Source organism: Prunus persica, chromosome G1 (genome assembly GCF_000346465.2).
Source record: "Prunus persica cultivar Lovell chromosome G1, Prunus_persica_NCBIv2, whole genome shotgun sequence".
NCBI lineage: Eukaryota > Viridiplantae > Streptophyta > Magnoliopsida > Rosales > Rosaceae > Prunus > Prunus persica.
This window is the reverse complement of record NC_034009.1, coordinates 45,366,272-45,382,251: the sequence shown is the minus strand read 5'-3', so window position 1 is coordinate 45,382,251 and position 15,980 is coordinate 45,366,272. Positions and strand designations below refer to the sequence as shown.

At 35.9% G+C, this 15,980-nt stretch overlaps 1 protein-coding gene across 3 annotated transcripts; it reads right to left on the bottom strand.

The window, feature by feature from the left end:
* Window positions 1,076-14,528, bottom strand: LOC18793172 (DNA mismatch repair protein MLH1). Of its 3 annotated transcripts, none has more exons than XM_020554574.1 (16): window positions 14,117-14,528; window positions 13,806-13,978; window positions 13,580-13,652; window positions 13,200-13,334; window positions 12,871-13,081; window positions 11,290-11,438; window positions 10,582-10,680; window positions 8,658-8,727; window positions 8,379-8,514; window positions 7,560-7,654; window positions 7,357-7,465; window positions 6,200-6,365; window positions 4,585-4,746; window positions 2,914-3,082; window positions 1,993-2,156; window positions 1,076-1,376 (listed from the first exon to the last, which is right to left on the bottom strand). In XM_020554574.1, the coding sequence occupies exons 1-16, from the start codon at window positions 14,354-14,356 to the stop codon at window positions 1,332-1,334; spliced, it is 2,196 nt and encodes a 731-aa protein (XP_020410163.1). In that variant the 5' UTR covers window positions 14,357-14,528; the 3' UTR covers window positions 1,076-1,331. The 3 variants fall into 3 exon arrangements, with proteins under 3 accessions (XP_020410163.1, XP_020410162.1, XP_020410164.1); XM_020554573.1 differs by having other exon boundaries at window positions 8,379-8,517; window positions 14,117-14,513; XM_020554575.1 differs by lacking the exons at window positions 1,076-1,376; window positions 1,993-2,156 and adding an exon at window positions 2,181-2,362 and having other exon boundaries at window positions 8,379-8,517; window positions 14,117-14,515.

Here is a 15,980-nt window from a genome sequence, read left to right as displayed (position 1 = left end):
ATTTTTACTTAAAACCCTAAAAATCACAAAAACATTCGTACGAAGCCTAACCATCCTCGAGCTCGAGGAAGTGAAAGAATCTAGGCCAAGATGAAGTTCCTTGCTTGGCTGATCAATCGTTTGATCAAAAGTTAGAAGCACAACACATCCATCTACTCACATTCCATTCAAGCCCAAATTCGTGGTTTGGTGGTGGCACGCTCCGCACTCAAAAGAAGGACCAAAAGTTCCTTCCGTCGGCCGCCTCGGCCAAAAAGAGGGAAACACAATCTCTCCCAAATGCGACTGAAAAATGTGTGAGCTAACAAAGGAAATGGTTATGTTGTTTTCATGAGGCAACGCGTTAATAGAGAAGTAATAGAATAACAGAAAATTGGAGATAACGTGTTGTAAACCAAAAAGGTACTTGGATAATGAATATTTTGGAAAAGGCCAAAGGAGAGAGAAATATTTTTAAAAGCATCCAAAATTGACAAAAATGCCCTTATCTATTTTTGGATTTCCTAAAAAATTCTTTACATATGCATGTCTTTGGTTTAAAAGTTGAGGGGTTTTTCTGTCTTTTTCAGAAAATTTTTGGCTTTTTCCAAAAGTGAAAGTTTTTTTTTGTGGCTAAAACCTAAATTTACTCAAAAAAATATAAGTTGGAAGGTTTTAGATAAATGATCTTGCATATTTTCAACCAAAAATCAGCTGCAGAAATTCGTACCCCTTAATCGGTTTATTGAGTTCTCTTGGAATATATATATGTGGTTCATTTTATGAATAATTTCAAGGAAATTGAAAAGGCGAGTTCCGAGTTCCATGTACCATCCTCAGCCATCTTATTTCTTGCATTAGTCATGCTTTAATTCGGAACATTGAGGACAATCTTTGATTTACTTTTGGGTGCTAGTCAAATCGAAAAGAAAAAACTTAAGTGAATGCTCCTAACCACTTGAGCTACAATCTTCTCGCCGGCTCTTTTTGTTTATATTCTAATGAAGCTAAGTGTATCCTAGCATGAAACAGCCGAATAGGATTATATGTTCAATCCCATTCAAAAATTGGGTTACAAAAATATGAAACACAGATGAACGCCACTGTCAAAACTCAAAAAGGATTTTTATAGATTTTAAACTAATTATAATATACACCACTTTGAAGGGAAAACAATGCTCCTGACTGGTTTTCTCACAAAATTTTAATATCACCAAACCCAGAGTCCTGTACAAAACCAATTACAGTGAGCATAAGGAACCATGTAGTGCATTGAAAGTAAGCTGAACGCATGAGCCTGTAAACATGACCCTCCTCTGCACCATCTTCTGTCATGACGCTGATCAGTGGCATTAGCATCTTTCAAAAATCCTGTATAGTTTCTCGAGTGAAGCTACCTACAAAGAGCAAAGGATATCCTCGATTTTCAGATATACAAATTGCAAGATTCCCATATCATTTCAATTACAAAACGGATGTCATTATGCACTAATTTTTGCAGCTCTGCATCCATGTATCTTTGTTGCTTAGCTATGTTTCGCTGTTTTTCTTGTTTCGGTGAGCTATCATCTTCTAGCTAGACCAGGGACAACTTATCTTCTATATTGTTCTGTTCCTCTTTAATGAAAATATGTTTTTTTAATATAAGAAAAAACAAAACAACACTTCCCCAACAAACCGAGAATTTATAATATAAAAAAATTAGTGACAACAGCATCAATAATGATAAAATTAGTAATATTAATAATAAAAATATAAAAAATAATACTAGACAATAATAGATAACAATAGTGAAACACAGATGGTCATATGTATAAAAGGGAGCAAAGAGACCAACATGTGGCTAAACAGGACAGACAGAGAGATATTGTCGTCTACATGCGAAAAAAGAAAAAAAACAGATTCTTGACAATTGAACACTAAGAAGTTAAGTTTAGTCTTTAGGGGTATCTGAAGAATCTAGAAGCAATTAATAAGTATGTCATAGACTTTTGGTAAAGAAATGCAGCTTACCCGGACAAATGTTCCATTTGTAGCCATAGAATTTGGTGGCTTGAAAAAGAGCCTCATTGATGGAAACAAAACATGCTGGATAGACCACTCGCGCTGGGCCCATGCAGTCTCTGCCTCTGCAACTAGTTCATGCTCGATTTCATTTTCTGTCATGACATCATCTCCTGTACACACCAAAAAAAAGCATTCCAGCTCAGATTGGTGTTATTTAATTGATTTCAATTGCATGAAATTAATGCTCAAGTATGTTTTTGTTCTGACAAATACAAGCACAGAGAGAGAGAGACAGAGAGAGACTGAGTGCTGATTACTATCTATCATACGCCTGGAGATCCCCATGTAACTGGCTGGAGTTTTTAGTACCAATAAACTGCAAACGTTATGAGGTTTCAGAAGATCAAAAGAAAACTTTAAGATGCCTGGAGATCATTGATTTTGTGAACGCAGATTTGCAAATTGACAATGAATGTGCTGCTAGTGTTACTATATTTTTTCACCCTAACTTGGTGGGAGTTTTCCTTGTATTCCTAAAAAATCTGTCATGATTACTGACTTGAGCGCTAAAAGCAAAGTCAACTTTTAGGAAATAATCTTCGATATGTTCATCCTATTGATTTTAATCACACCGCCTCAAGATTCCTCATCAGCCTCCAATATATCAGTTCTCTTCATTCTTGAAATCCCTAGCCATATGTCATTCCCACTGGATCTTGACACGTGATTTGGCTCAGATTCTTTCTGAATATCTCTAGCTGTACTTAAATAATTCTAAATACATCTGATGGAAGGTTAAAACATTTTTTTTCATCATGCACAAACTAACTTCTAAAAATTAAAAATCACTTTATAAAACTGAAAGGAAATCAATATATTACGACTCTTTAAACAGAGATGTGGAGATCCAGCTGCAAACAGACATACCAGTACTGCAAGAAAGCCTTTCTTCAGGATTCCTGAAAGGTTTTCTCTTTTGGTAAAATTGCAAGCCATCACCAGATGGGTTGGGCAACATAGGAGGATGCATGGCATAGAAGTTTCCAAGTGCAGCTGAAATTACTTGAAGGCATTTTTTTTCCTCCTCCCAGTCAACCTAAAAAATAAACGGAAAATTAAAGTAAGCGCCAAAAAATTTACATTTCTCAGCAAAGATAGAGAATATCAAAAGTAATAGGACAGCTATATGGTCTCCTCATCAGTGTGTCACATTGGAAATACTTTTGCATTTTAACTTAACAAAGAAAAATGGATGCTCAAGAGTAGCCTCACAATTGACATGTCCCTCCAAGATAAGAACATCAACATAAACACTCAATTCTGAAGCATGTTAGTCACATAAAATGCATGAAATTTTTGTTACACATGAACTCTTAATAAAGCTCCTTTTGATTAATAAATGCATCATTGTGATCCTATTATTATGTCCAAAAAAAAAATTTCTAATAAGCCACATAAAAGAATGATTAACATTCTGAAAAATTCAATACCAACCAATCAGGTTATGGTCGGAACTCCTGGATCAAATCATTCAAATATCAATTGGTTTTATTTACTTTCTAATCATGACATGACCGAAAAAATTCAACTTAAATTAATAATAAAAAAAGAGAAGAGATATGGTCATTTTCATGGAAGCTGTGTGTGTTGTACAAGTTGAAGAGGTAAAGATTGTAGAGAACAAAAATCTCAAAATCGGAAGGCTTTGTTCCTTTTATGTTTTTTTTTTTTTTTTTTTTTTTTTTTGGTGGCAAAAATTATTAGGCTCTTTACCCACTTCTCAGTATGTCTAGGTCTCCAAATTTATTGGCACAAATCAACACAATTCATCGGCTTGTCTAATCCAGTTTTACTCTTACTACTTTGTTTACTTCATAATCAACCGAGCATATCCAGCCTTAAAACGACTAACACCAAGGCAGACAAGCCTTCTCCCCTACCGAAGGAAGACACTCTTCCGAGGTGCCAGACACCTACCGAAGCTCCCAAACTGCTGAACCAAATCTCCAGGACACGTGTCGCCACCATAGCGACTTGCACAAAGTCCCACATCGAAACTTTGTGCAAACCTCCCACTTTCACTTCCCTATAAATAGGGAACAGTACCCAAGTAAAAAGGGTAACTTCTCTCTCACTTTTACTGTTACTCTGCCAATTTACCACTCTTAGCTGACTTAAGCATCGGAGAGCCTTCGGCCGGCACCATACCGGTGTCCGGAGCAGCTCTTCCCTTGCCGAAGGTCCTCACCCTGAAGACAACCCACTTCTCTCTAAGTTGACCTCCCAAAAAGAGCATCAACATACTCCATGTCACCAGATATTAATCAACCCACAAGTTTGATTCAATCTGTAACATATTAAGAGGCAGTTGAGAGCAATTATATAAACCTCCGAATTAAGTATTTAGCGTCCCATACAGAAAATATTGATCCTCTCCACCTACCGCCAATCTATTTTGAATTTAATAGGGATGTTTTTCATCAGAAGTGTGTATTGTTGTTGTCTTCCAAAGTATAAGGCGTCAGAATCACCACACAAACTAATATGGTTATAAATATGGGAAAATCTTGATAACCAAGAAAATAAAAAATAACTTACGTCGTTGCCCAAACAAAGCACAAATTCAGGGACACGATCCATGTCAGGTGTGTATTGATCAAGTATAACTGGAAGCCTAGACAAATTTCCATCTTTATCTATATGAATGCAAAAGTACTCCTCTATCATATCAGCCTTTTGCTTGAGTAGTTCCATGTTCATCTGCAGAAGCATCACTATAATATAGTAAAAACAAAACTCAGCTATTTAAGACGAGCATTGACCCTAAACTACTGCAAATTGGAGAAAACTTCAAATGTTGAACCCAGCTGATGGGATTAATACAGCCATAGATTAGTAATGAGAATCAAAGAATCAATAGATCTAGCGGTAAACAAGAGGAGATCTGCTCATTAATATTTTGAACTTCAGTCTGTTACTATCTCAATTCTAAGAAAAAGAATTTTCTTTAAGAGTGGAGAGAAGTAAGAGAACAAGATGCGCAAGTCCACCAGGAACAAACACCTTAAAAAATATTAAAGGGCAATTCTCCAGTCTGTGATCTCTTCCTTCACAATGAAGCAGTCAGCATGCAGGTGGTTAGTAAAGGGAACATTTTCCTTCAATAAATAAAAATACAACTACTATCACAATTAATTACATACACAAGTTACAATTACTTTATCCAAGGTCAAAAGTTATTACTAAGTGGGTCCCATTATATTAAATTCTCATCACTTGTACAACAGTTTTAATTGTAATGATGATAAGTTCTTTCTAATCTTGTTCTGGGATAACGCTTGATTTCAAATAAGCCTTTGCAGACCAGCAGTGGACTAGTTCACTGCTTGGGTTTCATTTTCATGTGATTTATGTAGAGACACTTTCAAAAGTACTACTATTATATGTGAAAAATATTCCCATCAACACTAATATTTAACATTTTCACGCCTAGTTGATGGTTGAGGGGTAGTTACCCTACCACTACTAAGCTATGATCTTAAGTGATGCTCGCTCTATAACAGTTTTTGTGCAAGTTGAGGAATTGGTGCAGTGAGGACTTGGCAGTGGCGAAGGAAAAGACTAAAGATTGATTCTTTTTTTTTTTGTTGCTCCGTAGGGTCTCTTATGTTAATATCCTGAGCTAGTGGATCTGGAATCAGAAAATTAAACCCCTATTATGGCTTCCTCCCTACTATATTGAGGCACTGCTCAGTCCAGGAGGCTTGGACATTTGCCCAATCATTTTCAGACCCACGAGTTTGGGATATGATATTATGCTTGAAGAAGGGCCTAAGATTGGAAAGTTCTCATCATTGAACTGCATCCAGGGTTGAACTGCAGCCAGGGGTAAGATGTCTGCATTCTCTTAAAACGTGTACGCCGATACTTGAGTCCCTGCTCTAATGGTGGTGGGGTTATCTTGTTTTTCTCTGTTTTATTTTTAATTAATTTATTAATTTATAGGCTTATTACTATTTTGGCCATGAAAATCACATGCAACTGTACTGCAAGTCAAATCTGTTAGCAAGTAATGGATTATTAAAGAAGGGTTTAATAAGAAACTTCCCTATGATTAGGAGGGAGGGGTTCTGAATTTCCTCAAAAGAGACATAAATATGATTTTTTTTTTTTTAAATTAAGGGAATCAAATTCAAGAAAGCAAGTAAATTACCTCTGCAATCTTCTCGTTCAGCTCAACATTCTCACTGCATTCTGGATCTAAATTGCCCTCTTTTAGTGCCAACACGATCAACTCCTTCACTGGGGCTGGCTCACTTATTTGTATAGCATTAAAATGGGCAAACCGACGCAGAACTTGCTGGTACATGAGCTCTTTGCTGAAATTTCATTGAGAAATAGATATAAGTGAACTGATCATGAGAAACCATAGGACCAAAAATTCATTGAAAGAGGGATGCAAAGTACAAAGTCCACATAAAACAAACACCTGTAACCAAAAAACAAAAGAAAGAAAGAACAAGGCACTATTAGGCCACATCCAAAAAAAAGATGCATGCAGCCACACCTTTAACAGAACTGCAGACCAGTCAAGATGAATGACACTGAAAGAAACATCTTTAAAGGGTTTAAACAACGACACCCACATGGAAACACCAAATCTAATTCTATATCAATCCCTTGTCTTCAAAGATTCTTCATAGAAGATCTATAAAAGCAGACAACAATTGAAGAGAAGACCCCTTATCATTTAGCATTTCAGCTTTATTATTATTGTTTTACCTCCATCGGTTTTTTTGTTGGTCAAGTAAATACTTATAATATAAATAAATAGATGTGATTGGCCCCATTTTGACATGGCCATCTCCTATTTTTCCTCTATTTTGGGTCTTAAAAGTTAAAACCCTGTTCTGGGAGAATATGCATCTGCAGATGTGCTTCACGGTCACAACGAGATCGTTTGTACCTTAGGGGGAGAGGAAAATCAGGTTGGTTCTTCTGTACTGTCACGAAATCGAAACAGACATCCATATTTTGCACAGTGGGCACGTCAGCGACTAGTGCAGGAATGAAATTTGGTTTTTTTTACCAATGGAATAATATCTAGGGTAAATTATTTTCGGTAAGCTATCCAATTGGTTGTGCACACCACTAATTAGAGCTCATTTTAAGTTTACCAACATCCCTTGACAAAATGACCATAATACCCCTGCACAAATAACAGAAATATAGCGATTTACTAAGTTTGGTAATGGATATAGACCACAGAGGGATACTTACCAAAAGCAAAACAAAGGGCTTTACCTTGACTTATGAGGTAAACCACAAGAACCATTTGTGTATAATATATTTAAGCAACAGGATGATTACCTCAAGTTCACTACATTTGCAAGGTAAAGATGAGTATCATGCTGAAGCAATGCAAAGACGTCATCTGCCATTCCAATATAGGTGCAGTGTCTCACAATGTCCAGAAGACCTACAAACGAAAACCATAAAGCATCAGCTACTTTTAGCTACCAAAAGAAAGTATCCACCATAGAACAGATCAATTAATTTGGTTGCAAACTGACCAGAATGACAATTGCGATCAATTTCATCTATAAGCTCCTGAAGGCTGGTCAGATCAGCAGTTTCCTTCGGATTTCTTCTTTGTCTAACAGAAGATCTATCATTTCAAATTTTACATACAAACACAAGTAAATACACAGATTATAAATCAGTTAATTAATGGATTGAATATCAAATTTCTTTGGGAACATAATGGGGAAAAAATTAAAAATATTTGGAGAGGATAGAACAAACCCAGATTATCTTACATTAATAAGAGAGCACATTCAGATACCCAAAAAAAAGAGACATTAAAAATAATATTATCCCCTTCCAATCGCTCTCATAACATTTTCACCCAGTAAAACGAGAATGACAACAAAGAGCAACAGACCCCCCTCCCCCGTGTCCCAAAAATTGAAGTAAAATTAGAACTAACTTCACACATTTGCCACCCTATTTCTCAGAATCAGTCTCTGGTAGCTAAGTTTCTATGGCAATGTCAACGTATCACACTACCCCTCAGCTGAAACAAAGACAAGAGTTCCTCCCATCTTCTGCTCTACAAGCAAAATCATCCACCCCTCTGAAGGCTCAAGAGGGAAGAACTGACCCATTCTCAAAATTGGAAAGTTACAAAAAACAATAGAACAAAAAGGAGGTAAAAGAAAAGGGTGGACAGAATGAAGTATGCTAATAAGATAATCTAATTCTCGCAATGCTCAATAGTAACTGTCTTAGCACACATCACACAAGTGGAACAACATCGCTAGGTGCGGCTTAACAACTGAGCCAGTACAAGATATTAAACTGACTGTTCAAGGACTATGTAAGAATCCTACCTAATAGCAGTCAAGCTAGTATTCCTTTCAAGATGGCCACAAGATTCTGGTTGCAAGTAAACATGCAACCTTCCAGCAGGATCCGATGAATCTGTTCTAACCATTTTATGCACTGGTACCTTTTGTAATTTTGACCCTGCTAAAAATATAACACTAATAAACATTTCAGAATTCAGAACTATACCATATATGCTGTTAATTGAATATGCCAAGATTATGAAACCAACAAAAGATATGAACTTTGAACACAATCTACTAAAGTAAGGAATTTGGACTTACCAGATGGTGAGGGGTTCCGATTTGAATCATTGCTTGAAACCATTTGGCAGGATGGAGTTGGTTTGACTGCCTGTAATGTCGATGAGACAAAAGATGCCAAGAAAATGCACAATTTAGAGAGCAGTACTCATTTGAAGATAGGGCTCCAGAAATGGTGCCAAACTAAAAGCACCACATGCCTGGTTAGAGTGGGAAAACAGATATAAAAGAATAAATGCAGATTCCCTCTATATGTAGAAAACAAGAATTTCCATGAAGCAACAACCGGGCTGGTTTCTAGTATACATTGTTTAGTAAGGGAAAACATACAAAAGTAAGCCATACAAAGCTTCCAAGTATTTATCGAGGCATCCATTGGCTTCACAAACCAACATGCATTTCATATGAGGAAAAAAAAAATTATTCACCACAGCAAGCATCTTTAACTGAAACCATCACAAGATTAAGTCATTTTCCAATATCGTCCCGTATTTTTAATTTTGGCAATTTCAGCTGTCTATTTCACTGACTTTTCTAATCTTAGTCTAAGTCTTAAGTCTTAACTGCCGCTTGATCGGCATGTACAGTGGAGGTCAACCAGCAAGGCAAAAAATGGTGACCCAGACTTATGGTTAACTGCATCATAGAAAAATTGTATATGTACATATGTACAGTCCCCTCTCTGCTGGACGCCCATCCTTTAAAGGTCTGTTAATGTGAATGTGGTGTCGATAAGGTGTCTATAACAAGTCAATAGCAAAACGTATCAACGTGTTATCAATACATTAACAACATTATCGATACAAACTCCATCCTCTGCGCTGAGGAATTCCGTACATATGCATTTCCATACAAATGTATATAAATACAAGGCTAAAAGTCATTTTTGGTCCCTGTTGTTTCAATTTGATCTATTTTGTCCTTGTAGTTAGAATTTCAAGCAATTCAAGGACAATCCCCAATTTTTGTCAAATTAAGAGCGGCATTTCGGTCCAATCTTGCATCACCTCCCCAACCACTCCACAGCCAACCCAGCAGGCCCTATGTAGCTCTTCTTATGCTTTCAAGTCTCAAAGTCCATTACCTCCAATCTTGAATAAACAATTGTCACTTTTTAGTCTTAAAGTCTGGCTTTGTTTTTGGAAATTTGGATTCATGAGGAGAGGTTTAGGGGAATGCATGGAATTAGGTTTTGGAGTTTGATACGAGTGAGGAAAAAGGTGGTGGTGGAGGATGTTGGGTCGGGAGGGGGAGGGAAGGGATAAGGTTGTTGTCGGGGTGGTTGGGTCGTGGCTAGAGGGTGGGGAGTAGGTTGAGTTAGGAGGAGGAGGTTGGGTCGGGAGAGGAGGAGGGATCGGATCAGGTGGTTGGGGAGGGGCTGCAAGATTGGACCGAAATGCCCTCTTAATTTGACAGAAATTAGGGATTGTCCTTGAATTGCTTGGAATTCAAACTACATGGACAAAATTGATCAAATTGAAACCACATGGACCTAAGTGGTAAAAGTGATAAATTACAGGGACCAAAAGTGACTTTTTGCCTAAATACTATTATTAAGAGAAGGCTCTTTGTCAACCATGGTAATATATATAACTACATTTAATAAGAGAAGACTCATTGTCAACCACGATAAGGTAAGTATCAATTTTGTCATTATTATTTCATTAAACATTTTAAATAATTAAACTAAAAATTAAGGTTGTTATGGTAATTAACATTATTCGATCTTTAACTAACTAACCTTCTCTCGCCTACTGTAACTTCCTATAAATTCATATAGAACCTGCATGGAATGTTTATGATGCTTCTAGTGTGTGTATATATATATACACACACATATACTTAGAAAGGGAGGGGCAAAGACTACGAATTTTTTACCAACTTCTAAGAAACAGATATCTTTCTCCACATACTGGAAACCATCAGCAGCTTTTGCTAACAATACCTGTTCCTGAAATGTTTGTGTCTCATTGGAGCTTCTCAACCTTGATTCAACCACCGACTGTATCTTTTCAATGATGATTTCCTGATTCAGAAGGCTTACCTGCATATCAAAAGAGTTTCTTTTTCAATAAGAATGCAGATATATTTGGTATTATAGAGGTTAGTAAGAACTTTCTACACCAGCTGTTCCAATAATAGATGATATATAAATAAATAAGAAGCAGGAAAATCTCAGGGTGTTCCGCTATCTCCTAGTATTTTTCATACAGGAATATAAGGTGTTTGTTAAAAAGGAATAGCCAGTAAAGCCCTTGTGGATAGGCAGAAGCTGGTTAATGAGATGTCCGTATGCAACACATGATCCAAGCACTGACAGACAGAAAAGTTACTTGTTTACAGAATATTAGACAGAAACCAAGTTTGGACTTTACAGAACAGGATACTTGAAATGGTCTTACAACGACATCTCCAACTCTTGTTGCCACTTCAATTATGGAAAATCCAATAGATATATATTTTATGGAAATTAAGTGAAGTAATGGTTCGGATGTAAAATTCAATTTTACATCTCAAATGCCTTACATAGATATGAAGTTTTTGATGTGATGCCCTTACCAACAATTGAGCCTATTTTGCTTGGTATAAAATATATATATATATATATCAGAAACCAGGATTTAAAAATCACAAACCTAAAACTAATGCATACCTCTCTCTTCGTTGGGTGAACGTTGACATCAACATGTTCAGGTGGTAATATAATTGCCATGTATATGAAGGGTTTTGATGCTTTTGGCAATGTTGCAGCATAAACAATTTCTAGAGCTCTCTTCAATGCAGTACAATCCACCAATCTGTCTGTACTTTCGAAATAAAATAGAATATAAATATAAGTCAAAAAACAAAACAAAAACGAACAAGAAGACATAATTATTGGTGGACTTAAAAGGTAAAAATCGCATAATAGACCTTCAGGCTTATAAATAAAGTAATAAAGAAAGTAAATTAGGTAGTCCCTAGTTAATTTTCACATACAAATGACAAAACCTATCACATATATGTATTATACATTTTGCATATATGTAAATATATACAAGAATATTTGAGCAGTCCAATTTTTAGGTCCTATCCAAGGATCATCCTCACAAACAATCATCCAAATCATAAACCATGTAGCCATCTAACTGTGATTGAATAATTAGACTAACATGTTGTCTGACAAACACTGAAATCCTCATCAAGATAATAAGATCGCTAAACAGCTTCTGATTTTGGCTGATTTAATTTCAGGGATGTTTGTTAAAAGCGCACTACATCTGTCTCCAAGCTCTAATTTTCTCTTTTCAGAGAAGAGACTAGTCAAGCTCCAGCACAGAATATCCCAACGGCTGAAGCTTAAACAAGTCTTGCTTTGTCCCTTTTCCTGGTTTGTTGATTAAGCTGTTTACTTGTATTTAACTACTACGCATTACAAGACTAGGAAAGCTCGAGAGTAGAATATCCAATTGACTGAACATACATGGTCTTTAACTTCCAGAATCATATATTGCTTCTTTTACAAAATCTAATAGGTTCATCTAGTTTTTATGGACTTAAGTGCATATCGCAAACATACACCTTAGAAGGCATGTTAACCTTCCAAATCCAAGAAGATGGTTATGAAAAAACAAAGAGATGGAGTATCTCATAACCTTGATATGACATCTATGAGAAAATTCCCTATGTCAATCTAACCACCATCTCATCCTATCAGGTCAAGAAGGGTGAAAGGTCATACTTTCAAGTAAAAAAGCAAAGACCTGAAAACCTTTTTTAGCAATGGAAGCATTAACACATAACCACCTTTGTCTTATGACCTGAGACACTGCCACCCAACCGACTAAACTCCTTCCTCCACAGCTAAAAGAAAAAGGGAAATTACAAAAACTAATAATAATAAATAATCCCTCAAGGACATTCAATAAACTCTTTGCCACTTGGGCTCAAATTTAGAAAGAGAAATATAATAGGTTATCATCTAGAGAGAAGTCCCAGAAAACAATTTGCTGAATAAGGAAATAGTAGGGATGAATGTTGGTTTGAGTCTTAGAGCTCAGCTCACTTCCAGTTTGCAACATTAGCATTGGAAACCATGTGTTTGAATTTGGTTTAATGAGCTGGTTTACCCAATCTGACCCAACTTAATACAAAGTAATTCTACAAAAACCTTTCTGGTTTTAGTTTGTAAATTTGATAATTTTGACATTGGAAGTTTCTTGTCTTGATATGGCACTGCACGAATAGTTCATACCATTTATAAAAAGCACCATGGTTATCTTCTTCGCTACATAATTGGAATTGGAGATAAACCCCTCCATCTGGAAAACTGAGCTAGAAGGATCTTTATCCAAAGCTTCTACCTTCATCAGACAGCGAGCAACTGACACCCCATAAACTGAACGAATTGCATCAATCCTTGATATTGTGGCAACAGAATTAACATCTGCTCTAGCAGCTCCATGCTGATAATAATAGCAGCTCAAAAAGCTTTAATCGTGATTTTGGAGTAAGTTCTAGCCATGCAAACGATAAGTGAAGTAAGAAAGAAAACTTTCATTAGTTGGTGAAACGGAAACCTACTTTTCTGCAGGAGAAGCTAACATTCATATGATGAATGGCAAACCGGCTTAACACATCTACAATCTTTGAATAATCATCAGCAGAATTTTGCAGTGTCTTCCTCCGAGCAGTCATGTTATAGAATAAATTTTCAACCTGACAACACACGACCGCTTAATTCACAAGTAAAGCTAATTTCATCCCATTGCACCAAAATATAAAAAGTAATTTTATCCCATTAAACCACATTGGCCAAACATTTAATGACCAGCAAAATGACCACTTGTTTTTCTTTCGTTTAAGGCAATCGGTGTATGAGTTTCACAGTCTGAACTTATAAACTGCTCTGATTTCTAAAAATGAGAGACTACAGAAAACCCAACCCCAAATGTTTTCCATACCATTATCTGAGTTCCTTTTACAGCAGCGCACGCCTTTGGTTCGTGCTCCATGACTCCATCTTTATAAGATACCCTGAACCCACGAAATTATAACTTTAAAAATTCAATCATTATATGGAAAACTCAAAAGGCTATGCCATTTCCATTTCTACCTGTGAACAAATATTTTGTCAGCAACCTAACAAATTACTAGCCAGTCATTTCATCAAACAGGTAATGCACATACCTATAACCATGCAACTGGCCCTTGGTAATCGTTGTCACAGTAACATGAGCTACATAAGTCATGCTCGCAAGTGCTTCTCCTCTAAACCCCATCGACTTTATCGATTGCAAATCCTCAAACGTCGACAATTTCGACGTCGTGTGCCGCTCACAGAGTATGGGCAAGTCCTCATACTGGAGTAAAAGAAAATCGTTAATTCGTAATGAAGCAGAAGAAACTCTGAAATATTTATGAAAAAAAATGAAAAGAAAAAGATTCCCGAGAACCAAGCAGAAAATGTGAGAAAGAGAAGAAGCAGTAAGAAGACTAACGCGGATGCCGTGGCCGTCATCGGAGACTTGGATGAGCTTGAGGCCGCCGTCCTTGACGACGACGTTTATGGAGGAGGAGCAGGCGTCGAGACTGTTCTCAACGAGCTCTTTGACGGCGGAGACAGGGCGTTGGATAACCTCGCCGGCGGCGATTCGGTTCACTACAGAATCGTCTAGGCGGTGAATTTTGGGCGGCTCCATCTGGACTTGCTCTTCTTCTGCTTCAATTTCCATTTCCATTTTCGGTCGCTGGACTCTCTCTTATCAGTGTGCCCCCAACAGCTTGATGAGCTGCCTGCAAAGTTCGGGAGTGCCAAATTTCCCAGACGACACACCGACAAAGCCTGAATTGAAAAATATTTTAATCCCACCTGAAAAATATACTTTTTACGAGTATAACCGCAGCGGAACAAGTGGGATTTAGATTACTGAATATTCTTTCTTTAAGCGGCAATACTCGTAATAAAATAAAATGGTTTATTATCACAAAACGTTCTTAAGGTTTACGAAACTATCAGATTGCATCTTTAATTTTTTTAATGTCACTTATGGTCCTCAAGGTTAGTATGTGCAATCACAAATAGTCCCTGTCGTTAGATTCTGTCAAAAACTCTGTTAGTTTGCTGACGTAGCATACATATATATCACAAAACATCTCTGAGGTTTACACACTTATCACAGATGGTCTCTATAAATTTTTATTATTTTTTAATTTAAAATTCATAAAATTTTGATTTTCTTTTTAAAATTATTTATAAATGAAAAAATCATTTATAGAAAGATTTTAATCTTGAGGACCATTTATGAACCTTAAACCTTTAGTTTTTTTCATTTTTAAATTTTATGAATTTTAAATTATTTTTTAAAAACTTCATTAGTTTGTTGATGTGGCATATATATGGAGCCAACATTTACAATAATATAGTGTCACATGTATTTAAAATTTAATATAGTTTTTAAAATAATTATAATTCATAAAATTTTAAAAAGAAAACAAAAATTTTATGAATTTTTAATTTAAAAAATTAAAAAATTTCATAAGGACCATTTGTGATAGATATGTGAACCTCAAGGATGTTTTGTGATATACATATATATCACATCAGCAAACTAAAGGAGTTTTTGACGGAACCTAACGGCAGTAACCATTTGTGATCATGCATACTAACCTTGAGAACCACGAATGACAAAAAAAAAAACATTAAGGATGCAATCTGATAGTTTCATAAACCTTAGGGACGTTTTGTAATAATAAGCCACAAAAAATAAGGACATATATATAATAGTATATCCGCTCGGCTATACTTTGTAATAAAGACTACTGCCAGCGGCTATGTTGGGGTTTTTTTTAAATAAATAGTACAGCCACGCGGCTATACTCTTTAATTATACATTGAGATCTTCTTCTTTTTTAAATAATTTTTTTTCTATACATACGTATTTTTTCATGTTTAAAACACGTATTCTTTACAAAATTTTCAATAATACACACAAAATTCACATATTATGAACATAATTTTTACATATTATTGAATAAAAATATTATATAGTGGCCAAACTTTTCAATTGTAACTTGCCAAAATTTTGCCGAATAAAAGACATACGTGTTTTATTCATATTTTTCCCATTCCACATTTTACTAATTATGAAAGAACTTGAGAGGCTAAGATTATTTCTTACTCGTTGTAAGAAAAATGCAAGATGTTGATTTTGCAATCTCTTTGCTAACTAGAACAACAATTTCAAACAAAGTTTTATGGGTATAGTAGTAAGAGAGGTGGTAGTATTCATGTAAAGTGTTGTTTTGAAAAATGAAGCAATTACCAAGACCTCTCCAACTCAACATGCAATTCTCTATGATAAA